This window comes from Petaurus breviceps, unplaced genomic scaffold (assembly GCF_028583685.1).
Source record: "Petaurus breviceps papuanus isolate PSGF00001 unplaced genomic scaffold, PetGlider_PUasm1.0 91133, whole genome shotgun sequence".
In the NCBI taxonomy this organism is placed as follows: Eukaryota; Metazoa; Chordata; class Mammalia; order Diprotodontia; family Petauridae; genus Petaurus; species Petaurus breviceps.
In genome coordinates this window covers 84124140-84143956 of record NW_027187419.1, presented here as the reverse complement: position 1 = coordinate 84143956, position 19817 = coordinate 84124140, and the positions used below count along the sequence as shown (strand labels likewise).

Below are 19817 nucleotides of genomic sequence, written 5' to 3'. Positions count from 1 at the left end.
TTGAACAACAGTTGCATAGGATAAGCAGGCATGGATATGTTAAGATCTACATTGCTGGAGGAAATATCCACATTAAATGAGATGACTGAATCAGTCAACTTTCAGATTATTTACAGAGAAGACAACTGATGGCAGAGTGGGTAAAACACTGAGCTTAGATTCAGGAAGGTCTGAGTTCAAATTCACTCTCAGACAAGTACTAGCTATACTGCCCTGGGCAAGTCATTTAACCACTGTTTGCCTGTTTATCTATAGAGCATTTCATGCTGTGCCTGGCACAAGGTAAGTGCCATATGATGATGAGGTTCACATATGTTATGAAACTACATAAAGTCTCCACCCCCCAACTTTCATAAATGAGATATACAAACATACATGTGTGTATGTGTGTGTGCATGTTGCCATTCAGAAGTTTCAGTTAGGTCCGACTCTTCGTGACTCCATTGGGTACTTTCCTGGTAAAGATAATGGGATGGTTTGCCATTTCCTGTATGTATGCATGTGTGTATGCATGTATGTGTGTACAGACATATGAAAGTGTATTAATTGTGTGTTTACACACACATACAGTTACCTTTGTAAAATAGTAATTCATTAAAAGCAGCTAAATATAAATAGGAAGAAGAGAGAAAACTTTAGATTGAGCTATTTTTATGAAATCTAGGTCTCTCAATTTCTCAGTTCTCAAACAGAATATCAACCTATGATGAAACTTGTACCAAATTTCTCAATAAGAATTTTCAGTATATGATTGTTGATCTAACATTCCACTCATGAGCATCTGGCAAAACATACTTATTATATTTCTTATAAATCCTATACAAGTCTAGTGGGACAAAATATTTTCCTATAAGTTCATGACTTATTACATATCTTTCTCTCTCTCTATCCTTTTCTATGTCATAAATTACTTCAATATGGAAGGAAGAAAAAAGAAAGGTCAATTTGGATTATTCTTTCAGTGTTAAACGTTATTTATCTGGACTTAGGCTGGGAGGTGGTAAAGCAGATAGGAAGCCATATTTTAGCCACCAAGAATGCACAATAGAAATATATGGTGATTTTAACTATTAAAATTTAGAAGTAAAGATGTTTAGTTAGCATGAACTTTAATTCTAGATCTTTTTGCCACAAAAATAATTATGTTATTTTGTCTAGTTTTATAAATGAAGAAGGAGCATGGCAAAGTAGATGGACAGCTTATCATAAAGCCAGGAAAACCTAAATTTTCTCTAGGTCTCAGTTTTGTTTCTAAAATGAAGAAGGCTTTAAATCTATGATCCTATAAAAGGAACACAAAAGAGTGGTATGATCCCAGAAAAATTGTGTCAAGGTACAAAGGGTCAGAATTGGCTAAGATTAAGGACAGCAAAAACTGTTTTTTCCCCCCCTAAAGCTATGCCATGGGAAATCACAGTGAAAAAGACTGAAATTACTTAATTCTTTCTTTGCTTCTGCTTTTTCTTCCAAAGTGAGTAGGAAAATGCATATGTTGTTAATCAGTTAAAAAAAAAAACGGTTATCAGAGAGTGATAAGTGAGAAAATAAAGAGGCTGCATTTAGCTCTCATTAGTGTATTCACAATACCAGGTCTGGTTATACCTCAGCCTAGGTCTCTGAAAGAATGGGCAGATGATTTTGGAATCACTCACTACTGGTGAATCCTGAAAGATGGTGGAGAAGGGAAGAAGTGCTAAAGGACAAGAGAAAAGAAAATGTTATCCCAATAAAAGAAACAAAAAACAAAAATTACACAGAGCCTACAAATTATAGACCAGTGAGTCTGACTTTTACTCCTGGTAAAATTGTAAGATATTTTATTTAGGGATGGTTTCTTAGCCCTTAAAAAAGGAAGAAGTGAACACTAAGAGCTAAGAGTCATGACAGATTAATTTCATTTCCTTGTGAACTAGACTGGTAGATCGGGGAATACTAGAGACATAGTATAACTTGAACCAAGCACAATATTTGCAAGGTCTCTCATGTGAATCTAATCAGATGAAATTTAATAGGAATAAATACAAAATTATAAACCAGGGTTCTAAGAATCAATTTCAAAATATGATGGGAGGAGGAGGGGAAGAATAACTTGTGTATTGATTTAAAATTGGAAGAGATCAAGTCCAACTGCCTTTTATAGACGAGGAAACTAAGTCCAAGACAAGTTAAGTGACTTCCCAAGGTCACATAGCTAGTGTGTACACACACACACACACACACACACACACACACACACACACACACACATTGTGGAGGGGGGAAGGCAGGGCAATTGGGGTTAAGTGACTTGCCCAAGGTCACATGCCTAGTATGTGTTAAGTGGCTGAGGCCATATCTGAACTCAGGTCCTCCTGACTCCAGGGCCAGTGCTCTATTCACTGCGCCACCTAGCCTCCCCTGACAATATTCTTTTAAAAAATATTTGGGGAGATTTATAAATCCTTGAAAGAAGAAGAGGAATCAGGAGAGAGAAAAGACATTAAAAATAAGTAACCAAGAGAGGGAATAAAGAGTAGAAGAAGGTCCCAGAGGAAAGGAGGTGAAGGGATCAGGATCATAAAAAGGAATAAGTTCTGGGGTGGTAAAAGGTCTTGAGCTTAAAAGGAGATAAAAGGATGAGTGAGGACAGAAATCTTCTAAACTATGGAGGAGTGATAAGTGAACGCCAGAGAATAGCTTCTTTAAATTTTCCCTAATCACTACGGTCTGATGCACTATCTTTCTGCTTGGCACAAAGGGAAATGACTGATTGGATGAATATAGCAATTATTGGCTATAGAATTAATTTTCTATAATCATATACTGCCTTGTGACACATGTAACTGTCATTCAATTTCAATCACCACACACATTCATCATTGAGGTAGGGATCATGACACTCTTTGTATTCTTCATAGTGCCTAGCACTCTTACTGATTTCAATTGATATAAAGACTGAGACTAATAGTCAAAAGCTAGGGTACTGAGATTGAATTGCATTAAATATCAGGTATTAGGTATTCTTATTTATTTAACTAAATTTACAAGTGTATCCTTCCTTTCATAACTTGAAAGTTTAATTACAGCAAAAAAAAGCGATATATGTTCAAAACTCTAATAAATAATCTAGATAAAAAGTAAAATTTAAAACTAATATTCTGGAAAATAAGAGGTAGCATATCATAGCTGGTCTAACAATAAGAAAATCTTGGTTCAAGAACTGCCTTTGCTAGATTGGCAATGTGACCCCTGGGCAGAAGGGTCACTCCATCTTCAGGTGCCCCAGAGAGCTCTCACATTCTTAGAAGATCATTAGGAGATCAGCAGATTCTTATGTGCATTAGAAGAAGTTCCTCATTGTAGTTCTATAGCATAATGATATCAAAGGCCCAGTTTTAAAAATATTATGAAAATAAAATCTGCAGATACAACCTACTGGGAATGAACATATTTAAAACAGGTGATGTGTGATTATTCTTATCAATAATGTGTACTATGTCTTTAGGTATGGACAAGATTCATCTCTTTAAAGAAGCTTGAAAAAGCTCAAGATTTTTACTATTAAAGCATATGTTCAATTTACTTATGATAAGAGAAAACAATGAAACCAAATTTCTTTTCTTCCATAAAGTATAAGAAAATTTTTTTCATATAAAAGATTGTACCTGCTGATCTCCAAGGAAACGACTTTTCAGTTGAGCTGGAGGAAAAAAAAAAGAAAAAAAGGGAAACATTTATTTGCTTTATCGCAGCTTTACTTGATATTGAAAAATAAAAAATTTAATATGCAATTCTGAAAGACTAAATAAGTTCCCTTACTTAATAAGTTAATCATTCTACTATCATAACTTAATAGACTGTGCAATTTAACCCAGTCTCATTTTTGTAATAATTAGTATCTGAACTGAAAAAATGAATTTAAAACAACTTATAAAATGATGTCAGATCCTTCTTGAACAAAGCTGTTAAGTAGAGCCATCTAAGATATATTTTTGGAAAGCAAAAGTTTAAGCTGTCAATGATATTCTACGATACTTCTTGTGACAATCAGCTTTAATGATAAATCTGAAACATAAAAATTATAAATAAATGTCCTTAAATTGTTGAAAAAGAAAGCATAAGAAACTTATTTTTTTTATAAAAAAGACTACTTATTATTTCTGATAGAAAAGTAAACTTTTGCATTAATATGGCACTGAACAGGAAATTTATATTAAAATATAAATATAATATATTAAAATATGATTATATATTAAAATATAAATATAAAATAACTCTAAAACTGATGAATAGGGCATTAGAGTAATCAGTATGGATAATTAAACATTTTCTTCAGCTTATCTAGGAAATTATTGAGCAATTTCAACTTTGGATAAAAGTTGAGAAAACTGATATGTAGCCATGTCAGCTACAAAATATATAAGTAATGATTATGGATAAAGCCACTTTATTTTATCCTCATGGGAGGAAAGCAAAAATAGTAACACAGCCTATTGCACATAAACCTCGGTTCATAATCTCTCTTTCTACTCATCCCTGTGACTGTGGGCAAATCACTGAATTTCCCTGGGTCCCAGTTTCATCATTTATAAAATAAATTGGATCGGATGATTTCTAAGGTCCTTCCTTATGATAAATAGTCATGCTCATGTACATAAGAAAGGATGTCAAGAGGGTCTGGAAACCTGGAATCTTGTCTTGGTTTTGCCATCAAACTATTCTTGTCTTGGTTTTGCCATCAAACTATGTGATTTTGGGCAATTCCCCTCACCTCCTGGGATCTAAGTTTCCTCATCTGTAAAAAGAATCAAAATTCATAAATTCCAAAAGGTTCTACAATTATTTTTAACACTTGATTTTTTTTCTCTAAGTCACCAGGATGTTAATAAAACCACAGCCAAATTAGAAGCAGAAATATTTTCTAAGAATCTTCTGAGCTTTAAGATTATTTTTTTCATTATCATCTTTATTCTAACATATTGAAATGAAAGCAAAGTTGGTCAATTTGAAATGAACAGAGTGAATAAGCCCAATGCTAATAATCTTTTAAATTTTTTTGATCCTTTACATAAGAAACTCTTAGAATCTTGAAGTAGTGATGGGGAGGCTGATAGTGCAAAGAAAAATGAATATTTAGTAAAATATCAGTAATAGTAGATTTGCTTTCCTGCCATGGGCTTCTAAGGGTAGGGTTATAAAATTTTTAGAGCTCCACCTGGCGAGAAAAAAACAAGTCCCCGTAGGAAATTTCAGATGCTCTTAAATCTATTTCTTTTTTTTACTATTAAAAAAAAACAAACCACAGAGTTGACACTGCACAGTTATATTCCTATCAAAATATACATATTTCACACCACCATTAGAATATTATCTAAAATCAAACTGCCTAGGAATATTAATGTTCCAAAGCACACGAGAATAACATGAAAGTTTAGATTAGCTTTGGAGTTTAGAACTTACATGAAATTTAATGAAATACTCTCTAGGAAGTTCCTGAACCTCAAAATATTATGGCATACAGTTTGTATTAATTTGCACAAGTGAATTTAGGAAATCTTTTGGTGCCAAAGAGAATCTACTTATGTTTTTCTTCAAGACTACTGCTATAGCTTCTTAAATATCCATCCAGTTTCCCACTATCTAATGCTGTTAACAGATCAACTTTCTTAAAGCATTGTGATCATATCACTCTCTCATTTAAAATTCTTCATAATTTCCTCACAGCGATCAGAAGAAAGTTTAATGTTACAGGCCTTCCATGATTACATTCTAATCTAACTTTCTAGTCTTATATACCAATATGAGCCCTACTATCCAATTTATTCTTGTACATTTTCAGAGAGGGTTTTGTATTCCAGACTGTAAGTTATATAAAGGTAGAGATGTTACATTATTATATATCTCATGAAGTACCTTGCATAATATAGGAACTTAATAATTATCTGTTAAATTAATAAAGTCATTCCTTTTTAAAAACATGTCAACTTATTCTTCCTCAGATGTAGGTAAGAATCATAAATTAGCTAAAAAAATATGCAAATAATGGTGTGACAGTGAGGAGGTTCATCAAAAACTGCTAGAGTAATACCATGATCAATTGGAACAAATCTAATGGCATCCTTCATGGGAAGTATTTATCTGCAATTTACTTTCAAGAGAAAAAACAAGTAAAACTAAACCAAACCACTGTACAATACTAACTGATGCTTGATTGCATAGTCAAGGGACTAACCAAGATAGCCTCACATTCTAAGATCATTCTAACTAAGGGAAGGTCTTAACATACATCTTAAATGCTACTTTGTCATAACAATTAAAATCTTGCTTTCCAAAACTGCACTTCCTAGAAGTTCCTTATTTCCACAATGGCATTATCATCTTTCTGGTCATTGAGGCTCAAAACCTTCAAATCCTCTTTGAGTTCCTCCCTCATTTCCCAAGTTTAAACTTTATTATTTCTACTTGCACAATCTCCTTTTCTTCTATCTCCTCTGTTACATTTTTATTCAATTCATTCAAATCAGTTTGGCACTCCTTGTTACCAAAATTGACCATTACACCAAAGTTTTAAAGAGGCTGCTCAAGGTATGGGTGCTGCAGTTATTACTGCCCATGGTACCTGCTAGTGTTCTTCAAAACCATGCCTCCTGCTACCCACCCCTTAAGATGCCACTAATCGAGGCCCTGGCCATCCTCTTGTCAGTTATTATCCTCCCCTCCTCTAATCTAGGAATCAAACTCCTTTCAAAACTCCCTACTGAAACCTGAACCAGATTAAAATGTAATTGAGAAATGTTTATACAATATAACATAAATGTTAATTTGTGGCTTTCTAAGTCAATATGTGGCAGCAGGGCTATCTTTCTATTTGATTTTGACATCATTGCTCTAAACCACTGGAATACCTCCTGCTTTCCCAGTCTAATCTATGACCCTGATAACAAGACCATTCAAAGCTTTCCAGAGCATATATATATATATATATATATATACACACACACATATATACACACACACACACACACACACACATATATATATATGGAAAGGGGGTGGGACAGGAATCTTGTTCTCACTGGTACTACCATATAAGCTATGTATTCCCAATGAGAACTCGGAATTCATTTTGTATTGTTTGCTAAATAAATTATAGTAGGCTGAGCTTAGAACACAAACATACTTGATAACACTGTTCCTCTGGGAAAGTGTAATCTATACACATAGCCTATGGGAATATAACCCACTTATACCATTTTCTATTTAGTATTCGTGAAAGTCTATTGACAATCCCATAACTCCTCTTAGTCTTCTCAATGACTTCAGCACCTAGCCACATTCTTCATCATTTCCTGCTTTGTAAACCTGAATTGTGGGTCTACCCTAACACACTGTTCCGAGTCCTCTTTTCTCTCTTTGGGGGAAATAATTTATTCTCACGGACTTAATTATTATCCTTGAACAAGAAAATATTCAGATCTACTGTATACATCCAGTTATACTCAGTCCTTTGAATCCCAGACTGACATTGTCAATTATCTACTGAAATAGTTCCAACTTGAATCCCAATAAGCACCTCATACTCAATAGGCCCAAAACATAACATTTATTTCCTTCAAATCCACCTTTCTTCCTAACTTCCCAATCTAGTTTTACATCTTCAGAGTCATCCTTGACTTCTCATTCTTTCATCCTACATATCCAAAAAACTGCGAAGTTTTGTCCATTTTACCACAATACCAGTTCTCATCTGTCCCCTTTTCTCTACATTCATGAGGACAACTTTAGTTTAGGCCCTTACAGAATGTTTCCCATACTATTATAGCAGTCTCCTACCTGGCCTCCCTGCTTAAAATATCTCCAATTCATCCTCCACACATGTACTACAATGATTTTCTTAAAGCAGGAGTCTAAACATGTCATTCCTTGGTTTATTCAATTATAATATTTCTATTAATTCTAGGATTGACTATAAACTTCTCTCTGGTCTTTAACCTAAAGTCTTTCCTAACTTGGTTCTAATCTGCTTTTCTAGGTTCACTAAATTACCCACCATTCAGTCTTATCAAAGTGGTCTTCCTGTTGTCCTTCACCCACTACATTCCAACTCCATACTTTTGCACAGTCTGGCATACGTGGAAGGTGCTTTACTCCCATCTCCATTTCTTAGAACTTATTAATTACCTTCAATACTCAGCTCAAAAATTACTTCTTACACAAAATCATCCAATAATCAGTAACTTGTATTTCTTTTGTTTATATAGATACCTAGTATGTGTATAAACATCCAAATACTCTAGCTTATAGTTTTCCCATCCAACTATATGTCATGTGTGCTTCATATGATGAAGTATACATAAATAAATGTGCATATATTTGTGTGAATATATGTATACACTTATATTTACACTAATTATATGTACAATATATATACATTACATACAACATACATGTGTATACACACATATTTATGTATATGTTTCCTCTCCTGATATAATGCAAGCTCCTTGAAGGCAGGGACTATTTCTTTACAGTCTCTATATCCCTAGTGCTTAGCATAGTGCCTAAGAGATACAGTGGTATGCAAATCACTTGGGGCAATCAATAATTTAGATGCTTTATTTTGTGACATCAACAATCATACCTGTGTACTTCTACTGGCACTAGGTTAACTTAGAATGCTTTACTTTGACTAGATTTAACAGGCTTGAGATGTTTTGCCCACCTTTAGTTTTCTGTCAGCTAAATACTAGCTTTTTGGCATATATAGTAGGTCCTAATTATTTGTGGATTCTGTATCTGTGAATTGACTTACTAGTTAAAATTTATCTGTAATACTAAATAGATACTAGTGGTGCTTAGTCACAAACATGGGTAAAGTGGGGAAAAATACTTGATTAGAATGTTTCCAGATGAAACAGAACAAGGGGAAACTTGCCTTCTTGTTTCAGCTCTCACACTGTAAACAAATGACTTTTTCACAGTCTATTGCCTTTTTTTTTTTTTTTGCATTTTTGTACTGTTAGTGATTTCTTTGTTTAAAATGGCCCCCAAGCACAGTCCTAAACACAAGAAGACTGTGATATGCCTTATAGAGAAAATATGTCTGTTAGACAAGCTTCATTCAGGTATGAGTTACTGTACAGTTGGCTGTGAATTCAGTGTTAATGAATCAACAATATGGTACATCCAGCAAAAGGAAGAAGAAATTTGCCATCTGTATGTATATATGTATGTCCTGAAAAGTGCTAGTGCAAATGTGACCACAGATTCACAGCAACAGAGCCTTGTATTTCCTCTAGGAGGAATAGTTTAGTATGAACTAATTCAGTGTTTGTGGCAACTTTATAGAACATAACTACTGTAATTATGAGAATTGGCTGCACATTTTTCACTGCTTCCTTTTGCTGTTTTTTTAATTACATTTTAAGAATGGATATTATTTCAAGGAGTTGTCTTAAAGAGCACATTTTAATGGCCATTGGACACTGCCGTGATGATTGGTGAGGGGAAGTCAACTAGTTCACGGATCAATCAATTTCACAATGAAACTGGATCAGTCACATCATGACACAAAGGAAAGTATGGTCAAAAGTGGGAAACCAAACCAAACCACTGTCAATAGGAACGAACAAAGTAAAGAGTTCTGAACAAGGAAATGAACCTTCTAAATTTCCCTTAGCTGTTGCTATCTTAATTCAGGTTCTCATTATTATCTCTCTTCTAGACTATTATAGTAACCTCTAATTAGTTTGAAGTCTGTATACAAAGAAATCACTTGCTTGCCGTCTCAACACAATATATTTTCCACATGATGGCCAGAGTAATTATTCTTAATGCACAAGAATGACACAATTTACCTGCTCAAAAGCCTTCAATATCTTCAAAGTTATCTACAGATTAATCTGTTGATTAAGGACCTCTATGCTCAGTCTTTCAGAATCATATAAACACACAAATACGTACACATACACACACACGATGAAATGGATTTGTGATCTCAACAATTTGGATGATACATTAAGATTACAAACCATCCATGCCTATCTTGTATCACTTTTGTTCCCATTTTCTCCCTAGGAGTTCCATTCAATAGGCTTTATTCCTTATTAGTTTACCTCTGACATTACAATGGTACTAGTGCACTCAGGCTGTCCACTTGCTATCTATAATCCCTGCCATGTTACTAGGCCACCTTCTTTTTTCAATCATATATTTTTACTGATGATTTATTTTGTTATAGTCATTCTTTAAAATTCTTATTTTATTATATATTTCAGCTTGTTCATACCACCAAGTGTCTCTCCACTGCTCTGTGTGTTAAGTATTTTTGATTACATATAATACTGTTAAAAAAAAGGCCACTGTTTCTAATGAAAGCTTGGGGTCACTCCAGTCTACTTTCCACCTCCTGTTTAATTTCAAGCCCAACTTGTCATCCCTTTGTCCTGCTCCATCCCTCTCTCTGTCCCCCTATCCCAAATAAACACACAAATAATATAGGTTATACTTTTTCCCATCCAACTATATGTCATAAACTGAGCAATAAACTTATTTAGACACTTGGTTTTTCCTGTGTGAATGAGTATGCCAAACATCCTTGAGACATGCCTTGCTGGAGAACATCTAAAGGTGGTATTTTGCTCTATCAAATCAAATGTTTTTCATAAGAAAAAAACTAAGCACAGTGGACTCTTGAATTCTCTATATGCTTTAATAAATCATAAGATGAGTAAGTGAATGAATGAAAAAAAATTAAGATCTTACTATTTATCTGGAATTGTCCTAAGCAATGGGGGCACAAATTCAAAAACAAGATCATCTCTGTTCTCAAAGAGTTCACTTATTTTAATTAGAAAAGCCAAAGCACATATGGGAGCGATGGCTAGGTAGGGATGTTTTGCTTTAAGAAGTCACAGTTATGTTAAGAGGAGGCATAGGGCAATAAAATGACATGGTATTCCCAGGAATCATAGTGATGGCATGATTAATATTTCTAGGGAAAGGGCTAGGAAAGCGTAGGAGGAGAGTGCAATACGCACATGGCAACATGGAAGAAAGACGGCAAGAGTGGGGTTAGCTAGATATGACGGTGAACAAATCAGAAAAGCCTGGCCAAAGAGTGAGAGTGGAATATCTAGTAGGAATCAGACATGTTAGAAAGATAGTCTGAGTACAGTTTGGTGGATCTAGGGCCAAGATGTGATCAGTCACCAATCAGGAGAAGATGGCACCAGAATGGGAGCTGGGGGAAACCACATCATAGGCAGAAGGCAAAGTGTACAGTGAGAAAATCTTTGGTAGCTTCCCCTTTGTGAATCAATGCTCTCACAATTGTTACCTCCAGCACTCAATCTTGCCATCTCATGTATGTACAGAGAACTAATCTGGATGTTTTCATGTCTGTTGCCATTTATTCCTGCTCTCTAGGAGTATGTGCAAGACTGATGTTAAGACACTAAGAGTCTCTACAATCCTTAATGATGAAAGAATTTGAAAGAAAAATCTTTGGAAGTATTTATTATTCTTCAATTTATAGTCCTCCAGACATAAATTCCTTCATTATAACTTTGCTTATTTGCGTCTCTTGTTAAGTTTTCCTTAAACTGGTTGTACTCTCTACTGCTTCTCTATGTATTATGAGATGATACTGCTCATAACTGCTGTTCAGTCTTCACTGCAAGATTTAAAAAAAAAGTTGATTTTCTAAATTGGTGTTGCCTTCTTTATCTGCTATAACTTTACATTTGCTAAATATATCAAGTATTTGCTGAATGCAGTTACTTTTGAGTTTCAATTGTTTCTTAATTAGGGCAACCAATTTATGGCACTTAAATTTTGGAATAAATTATAATTGATGTCAATGATTTTTTCTCCTATCCCTTTCCAACCCATCAGGACTGAGTAATTTTAATGACATGTAATATATTTTTCCTATCTAATTCACATATGTATATAGGTGTATACACATACACATTTACCTACATATATACATATATACATATACATAAAAGATGGGAAAGTAAAAGAAGGGAGAAGGAAGGTAAAATGAGAGAAGGAAGGAAGGAATGAGCATGGCATACTGGATGGAAAGAAGTCTGCATCCAAACAGGGAGAACCTGGGTCACTGAATATTTACCAGTGTGCATTAATGGTGAGTTTCTCACTAAAACTTTTTCAAACCAATGAAATCACAGATCTGCCCCACCCAGAAGATTTACACAAACATGTGTTTTTAAATTTAACTCTTCCCTATGTCATTCTCTTTTCTCATCAAAACTGAATAACTATTTCTGCCAGTCAAAAACCTTGCACTGCTTTAAGATTCAGTCCAGGTGCTACTAACTCAAAGGTCTTATGGAATACCCCAGCTTGAAAAGATTTTTTCCTCACCAATATCCAGTAACTCTCTGTTTAACCTCTCTATATACTTTTGTCTAACTTGAATTATATTTAAGCATATAACTTATCCTCTGATGAAATTATAAGTTTCTTGAGGTAAAGGACTGTCATTTTATCATTTTTGTATCCATAGCAACTGTGCTTTGCACATGAGTTGAATTTAATTTTTATTGAATTGTTTCTAAATAGTAAATATTAATTCCAGATTAGATATGGAACTTATCATTTACTGCATACTGTTCAAGGTTGTTTAGCATTTTATAGATTTGTTTTTTCACAACGATAACAACAAATTTTACAAATACATAGCACTGCAAGATTTAGAAAGAATTTTTATTATAATAATGTGGCAAATAAAGTGGCATATTATTTTCTCCATTTTTAGTTGAGAAAAATGGAGGTAATAGAATACCATTGACTTTTTAAGTTTAATGCCCTTTCTACTATACCTCATACTAAATGAAGTTATTAGCTACATTGAGATGTTATGATAAATGAAATGCATGTGAAATTCTTTGACGTTCTCAGAAAAAAATAATATATAGTGTTTATACTTAGTACTTTCACCTTGATTTACATTTTATTGGAGGAAGGTCAAAAGATAAATATTTCAAGGAAAATAAATCATGAAGTAAATTTTCCTGAATGTGTTTTAAAATACAGTCAGTTCTGCCATAATGTGATATATGCCATTTCCCCAAAGCATTGCACCATGCAAAATTATGCAAAGAAAAAAACAGAGCTTATGGGAAAAATGGGGTTAGTGGCACCATACTCAAGAACTTTGTCAGTGACATATTCAAATAAGACATGAACTTAATAGGAATGGCAGCACAATTTTATACATGTTTAAGAGTTAAGAAATGTATAAATACTACAATAAATAGTGGCTCCTTCTGAAGCCTCAGGTCACCTTAACTAGTTGGACAGAGTGCAACTCCAGGACTCCTGGGGGTGGCACAGGGCAAGGGGAAGTGGTGGGCTCTTTTCTGTTCATAGCTCCTATTATACCAGGAGATAAATAACAACCATGGCACTTTAACTTGACAAATACCTGAAATTTGCTTGTGGAAGCAGGCATCTGAAGGGCTGCAGCTTGTGAGTTATTGTGAAGTGGGGCTTAGGAGTTCTGCATTCTCACTGTTTCTTGAGGAAGAAATCATGCAAAAGCAAACTCAAAATTCATGTTATGCTCAAAATGTTCCCTAATATATTAATCATGGTGGAAACATTTACATTTTCAAAACTAACATTATAGCAGAATTGACTGTTCTGATTATCAAGTTAAAAACTAAAGTGATTTTTCTGAGTAACCAGTAACAACATCTATGTAATAATAGTATCTGGAAAGCTCCTTGAAACATGTATCTTTACAGAGGTGAACCAAAATTTGAATGATAGAAATGGGCATTTGCATTTGTGCAATAACATATATGCATAATACTATTCAATGTAAAAATAACTTTCACCAGAATGGCCTAAGTAGGATTCATATTAATACTTAGGTAAAGCATAATTACTAATTCTTCTACTCAGTAACTAGATTAATTTGGTATAATATCTTCAATCTAAAGGGAACTTCCTGAGTACAAACAACAGCACCACTCACAAGAAGATTTCCTTTTGCAAAAGTCAAGAATATTTGACAAGAAATAAGTATAAGGGTATACAAGAAGCTTCCCTGCCTTCAGGTTCTAGTTCTGGGACTGACAGTTGGTAGGTAGAGAAATGATAGAATTCAGGTGGATATCTCTAATACACAATTAAAAAACTTCTCTGCTTTCCCTATCATAATATTCTTCAGTCTATCACTCTCAAATATAATTGTCTTGAAGGCCACAGAGCAGAAAAACTGTCCTTAGGGAGGCTGCTAGCTTTCTCAAGGTTTGCTGTGGAGGAGATTTTTGCTCAGGTACATGTTGGACTAGATAGTTGCTAAGAATCAGAAGTGATCATCAAATCATTGGATTCTAATCCATTTTCGCTCCCTATTTTCCATATAAGGGCACAATAATGAAAATCAGAAATTTATGTTCGTGAATTTTAACAGAAATTACTTTCTACATAATATAATCTACTATTTACTTTTTAATACCCTGTAAATATAAATGCATTTTGGATTTTATAGTGCTGGAATTTTAGATTAAGTATACTAATATATTTTGAATGACAGTATCTTAAATTTCCAAAGTTCAAGAATCTGTAACTCATTTCTCCTATTAAGCATACCAGAGTGATTTCATGAATCCTTGTGACCAGAGAAATGCATCAGCTGATGGTTAACTTTCTGGGGATGGACCTCTTTAAACTTGTACTGTTTCCTGGGAATAGAGTTGAGTGCAAGGGTTGTAATCATAGCCTTTCTACTTTTGGTAGGCCCTCAGAGAGGTTCATGCTGTTTATAGACATCTTCAAGAACTGCAGGTCACTTTCATACTGACTGACATGAGGCATTAAAGTAGGATTTCGTTTTGAAGTAGTACCTGATAATTCCTGAAAATTCAGGTATGTATTACTGATTCCTGGTATTCAAAGCCCTATATTCAATTCAAAAATCATTTGCTGAGTGCCTGTTATGTGCCATGCACTGTACCAGGAAAGATACAAAAACAAAAATCAGTCTATGGCATCAAGTGGTTCATGTTTTGATGAAGAAAAATAAGCCATATAAAGATAAATGCAGAATATATACAAAGTAGAACAATGGAATATCAAACAAGTCACTGAACTACTCTAGTCATCATTTTCTTCATTTATGAAATGAAGGCATTGTATTAGATCGTAAGCAAGCAGGGCAAGGTGCTAATTAGGGTAGAAAATATATATAAGAGAGTTCAACTTTACAGCAGATAACAAGCCTCCAAAGTCCTCTGGATGCAACTGCATAGAGACAACAATGCTCAATGGCACAGAGACAAAGTTTCAGGACTCATGATATGGGCTAAGAGACTCTACATTGCAATGGTAGGTTAGGTATTCCCTGACTAATAGCGATTATGAAAAGGAGTTTGTGGCCATCAGAGTTGAAATGAAGCAGAGATTTGGGCTAACTCAGGTAAGAATGGGAGAATCAGCACCTGGGCACCAGAAGAAGGGAAGTGCTTCCCAAGGTATGCTTCTGCAGGGCCCTCCAGACAGTTATTGGTTATCTTCACATATCCTCTCTTATAGCCAAGCGAGGATATTCTATGTCCCATTTCTTTTCCTGCTTTTTCTCTTCTTTATGTCTTTATTTATCTATTCCTTTTCCCATGCCTCAGATGGAAATTTTACACACATGTGCTATACACATGTGCACAAACACAAAATTAAGAACTTAATTTGTGCAAGGAACTGTTAGGTGCTAGATATACAAAGATGAATTAGATATTGAGCCTGTTCTCAAGAAGTTAATAATTTAAGTGTAGGAAAGATACATACAGAAATTGCTATATTACAAGAGAGTGAAATTAACAACAAAGCTAAAGAACAGGCAAAGAGTTAAAGAGAAATCTAAGGAGAAAAAAAACTCTATTGACAGAGGTGGGGGTGGGGCAACGTCAGAAGAAAAGACAGGGACACTTTTGTGAAAGTTTTGACATATGAGTTAGTTTGTTCACAACTGCTTATGAAAAAAATGGAAGAATGTATACCTTTATTAACAGTTCTTGATTAATGGTTATTGAATTCTCAAAACTAATGTCAAGTAAGGAAAAGAAGCACCTGTGGATAAAAATCCCCCAAAATATATCTTACAAATATGATGGATCAATTATTCACTTTACCAATTATTATTTAATCACAAGAAAAATTAATTTATTGTATCTACATATGAGAAGTCAAGTCCATGAAGACATTGTAACAAGTTTTACTACTTCATTTAGATTTGAGTAGCCCAAATAATAAAGTTTTCCAAAAATACTATATCTTTCTATGATAGCAATTAGCATAACTAAGCATCAAACTCAGCAATGCAATTTAATAATAATAATGATAACTTTTTATGCTTATGCTAAAATAATAAAATATTTAACTTCAGGATACATGCAGATGAAGCTGTCAAAATCTGTACCTTGTGCTGGCAATGCTTGGTGATTCTGCTCCAAGCCTACATCTTTCTAGCTGACTGGCAACAATTTGTCTCTCCACTTCCAGCTCTCTGGTGAGTCGTTGAAACTGAAGCTCCTATAATTTAAGAAAATAAACACACATGAGGTGTCTAGGAATAGCTACTCAAAGTTATGAATGAATGCATGCCACAGTGAATAAAATAACAAATCAGTATTATAACGTTAATTTTGCCTATATAGGCAAATTTACTTTCTTCTTGTGAACTGCAGGAAAAAAAATACTAATTTTTCATTCTTTTCAAACTTTAAGGGGCTAGGCATTGCAAACATTGTTTAGGTAGAAACATATAACTAAACAAAGGTATTCTCATCATTAATTGTTTTTATTTTTTGTTGACAGTTCACCTCAACTTGAATTCTACTACAGTTCTCCATTACAAATTTATTTAAAGTTTATTTCAAAATGTTTGTATCAGATACCCAAAAACCAGAGCAATGTTTCATTCTCAATGATAGTCATTTATAACAATGCTATACTATAGGTCAGGACTACATCAAAAACATTTCAATTGTAGCTGCCAATTCCAAAAATGACAAGAAATCACTTAATTATGTCTTACGAATCCTTTAACCTTTTCAAAATACTAGGGAAAAATGTCATCTTTCTAGTCTCTGGTAATGCCCTTATTTTTCTCTACTACTTAACAAAATTTTTGTCATAAATGTAGTCATGTGCAACACTATGATAAAAGAGGAGTAAAGAAATATAAATGAAGCCATGATGTTGTGTTTTAAATTGTTATTTTTAAAAAGCTACATAAACTGGCTAATCACATTGCTCCCCTCAATTTCTATGACACCAGAAAAAGAAATAAAATTATATTTTATGAAATGACACTTTGCATATCTTTATACAACTTTTATTGTTAACTTAAAATTTTTGTAAAAATTATCTATACTTTTCAGCACCTGAGGCACATATATTTCATACTTTTTAAACCACAACTATTACCTTCAATAAAACTTCACGACATGCTGGGGCCATGTTGTCTATTAATACAGATGAAAAATTGTAATTAGTTTAATCTGACAATCACCAATGGCACAGTGACTCAGGATAGTAAACAAGTGATTATTAACCACAGAAACAATTTTTAAAATCTACTTAAAAGTTTTATATGAGCAGAAAAGATTGAAATAGGAGGTTAAAAGCAGTATGGCCCAACTCTCTTCAACAACTATTCCAAGATCATGGAAGAGCCTTAAAATAAATAGTGACTTGGGAAATCCAAGAAACAACCACAATGGGTTATTTTTCTAACACAAGTTAGTACAGAAAGTCAGATAGTAACTATAGGTCTGGGGAAGGCATCTAGCCAGGGAAGTTAAAGCTTCCAGCATAGTGATATGTATAATACCTATACAAGGACCTGGGTCCAAAGATCCATCAGGAATGGAAATTTGGATTGTAAATGGAGTAGGGAGCCATACAGATGCTAGCAAGCAACTATACAGGCCACTATGTACCTGGAGTCAGGCTATATGATTCAAACTGGATTGAACCTGGGTCCTGAAGCTGTGTACCAGGTCAAGAAGCATGGCCCATGTCTAAGTCCATGTATTGGGCAAGGAACAGGAACACAGCCAGTGGCAGCTGTTTTTATGTGAGGAGGGAAATGTAGTCACCAACTCAGTCCTCACTCCAGTTTGAGGACTGAAGCTGAGTAATCAAGCAAGGAGTTCAGAACAAGGGCGAGCCTACAATTCTGTCACTTGGAGCTAAAAAACCTTGCCAGGATGAGTCCAGTATCTATATACTGAAGTTCTTATCTGGAACAAGCTTACAGCCTGGAGGCCACATGTGATCAATCCTCTAGGTCCTCAAGTGTGGCCCTTTGACTGAACCTAAACTTCACAGAACAAATCCTTTGGGAAATTTGATTGTTGAGAATAACACAACAATAAAAATAACCCAAGACCCAAATGAAAATGTAATTTGACACAAGGTAAACTAGAATTCCAGCATGAAATGAGGCGAGTTAAAAATTTATAAAAATGAAAGATCTAGAGGAAAGAAGAAAAAAAAAAAGAAATGAAGAAGCTAGAGGAAATATTTGGAAAGAGAATTATGAGCTTAGTATAAGAGGTACAAAACTTATTATAAGTAAAAGGCTTATAAAAATAGAACTTAGAATTCTAGAAAATGGAATTTAATGACTCCACAAGAACAATAATTATAAAGAACTTCATTAAAAAAAACCTGATCTAGAAAACACAAGGAGAGATAACAGAATCATTGGACTGTAAAAACCACCCCCCCCAAAAGAAGAGACTGTATAGCATATTTCAAGAAATCATTATTTAAAACTGCCCTTGACCTACTAAAACCAGAGGGCAAAATAAAAGTACAAAGAATTAATCAGCTACTTCTTAAAGAAATTGTAATGAAAACTCTGGAATATTATAGTAAAAAATCTAGAACTCCAGGACAAAGAAAAAGTGATGGAAGCAATGAGAGTTCAAGTACCAAAAAAATCCTATAATAAGTATTACATAAAATTGGGTAGTCATTCAGTGATAAAGGAAAGGAGAGCTTGTAATGTAATATTCTAGGAGGAAAATATATAATCTCAGAACTAAGAAAAACTGAATGTACTTCTGATGAGGGACAATGAATTTTTAATGAAGTAGAAGACTTCTGAGCATTCTTGATGAGAAGCCCCAAACTGAGGAAAACAAGAAATACAAACCACAGGAGTCATGAGGAACATAAAAGAAAGTGAATAGTTTGAACAACTGGAAAAGACTACAAAAGGATGAAGTGTTTATATTAGTGTTTCTCAAAATGTGGTCTGTAGACACCTGGGAACAGGCAAAAATATTTTCACAATAATACTGAGAAATTATTTGCCCACTAAAATACTGCTCCCTTTTCTAACTGTACATCTTCCTAAGGAAATATCTTTTTTTCAGATACTTAAAAACACACACACACACACACACACACGACACAACAACAAACCAACATAACACAACAGATTCAAAGCAGAAGTAGACAAGTACAGATTCTATTAATCCAGACAAAGAGATTTGTAAACATATGTAAATCAACACTACTCTTAATGTTAAAAAAAATTAAGATCAAGTTTTTTTCATAAAAATATGCTAATATTATGGAATTACTATTATTTTAAATGAATTCATAATTATTTAAAATATGATTTAAAACTTCTTACAAATAATTTCAAGTCTATTAAATGCTTTTTGGGGTTCTCAGTTTTTAAGAATGTAAAAGAATCTTGAGATCAAAAAGCTTGAAAGAGTTGGTCAACATAATAATAGAGAATCAAAAAATGCCCTCTCAAAGGAAGGTGACTAGAGAAAGAGTCT

General features: G+C 33.9%; 1 protein-coding gene across 10 annotated transcripts in view; it reads right to left on the bottom strand.

Moving 5' to 3' along the window:
• The window catches only part of PKP4 (plakophilin 4), a 260863-nt gene that overhangs the window by 77392 nt on the left and 163654 nt on the right, over positions 1-19817 (bottom strand). For 9 of the 10 annotated variants that reach the window (XM_069080737.1, XM_069080739.1, XM_069080741.1 and 6 more), the window contains 2 exons: positions 16430-16542; positions 3645-3679 (listed from right to left, as the gene is read on the bottom strand). In XM_069080737.1, the coding sequence (XP_068936838.1) occupies positions 3645-3679; positions 16430-16542 (148 nt within the window). Of the gene's footprint in view, positions 1-3644; positions 3680-13432; positions 13515-16429; positions 16543-19817 lie in introns of those variants that run through there. The other variant, XM_069080746.1, reaches the window with a different exon arrangement.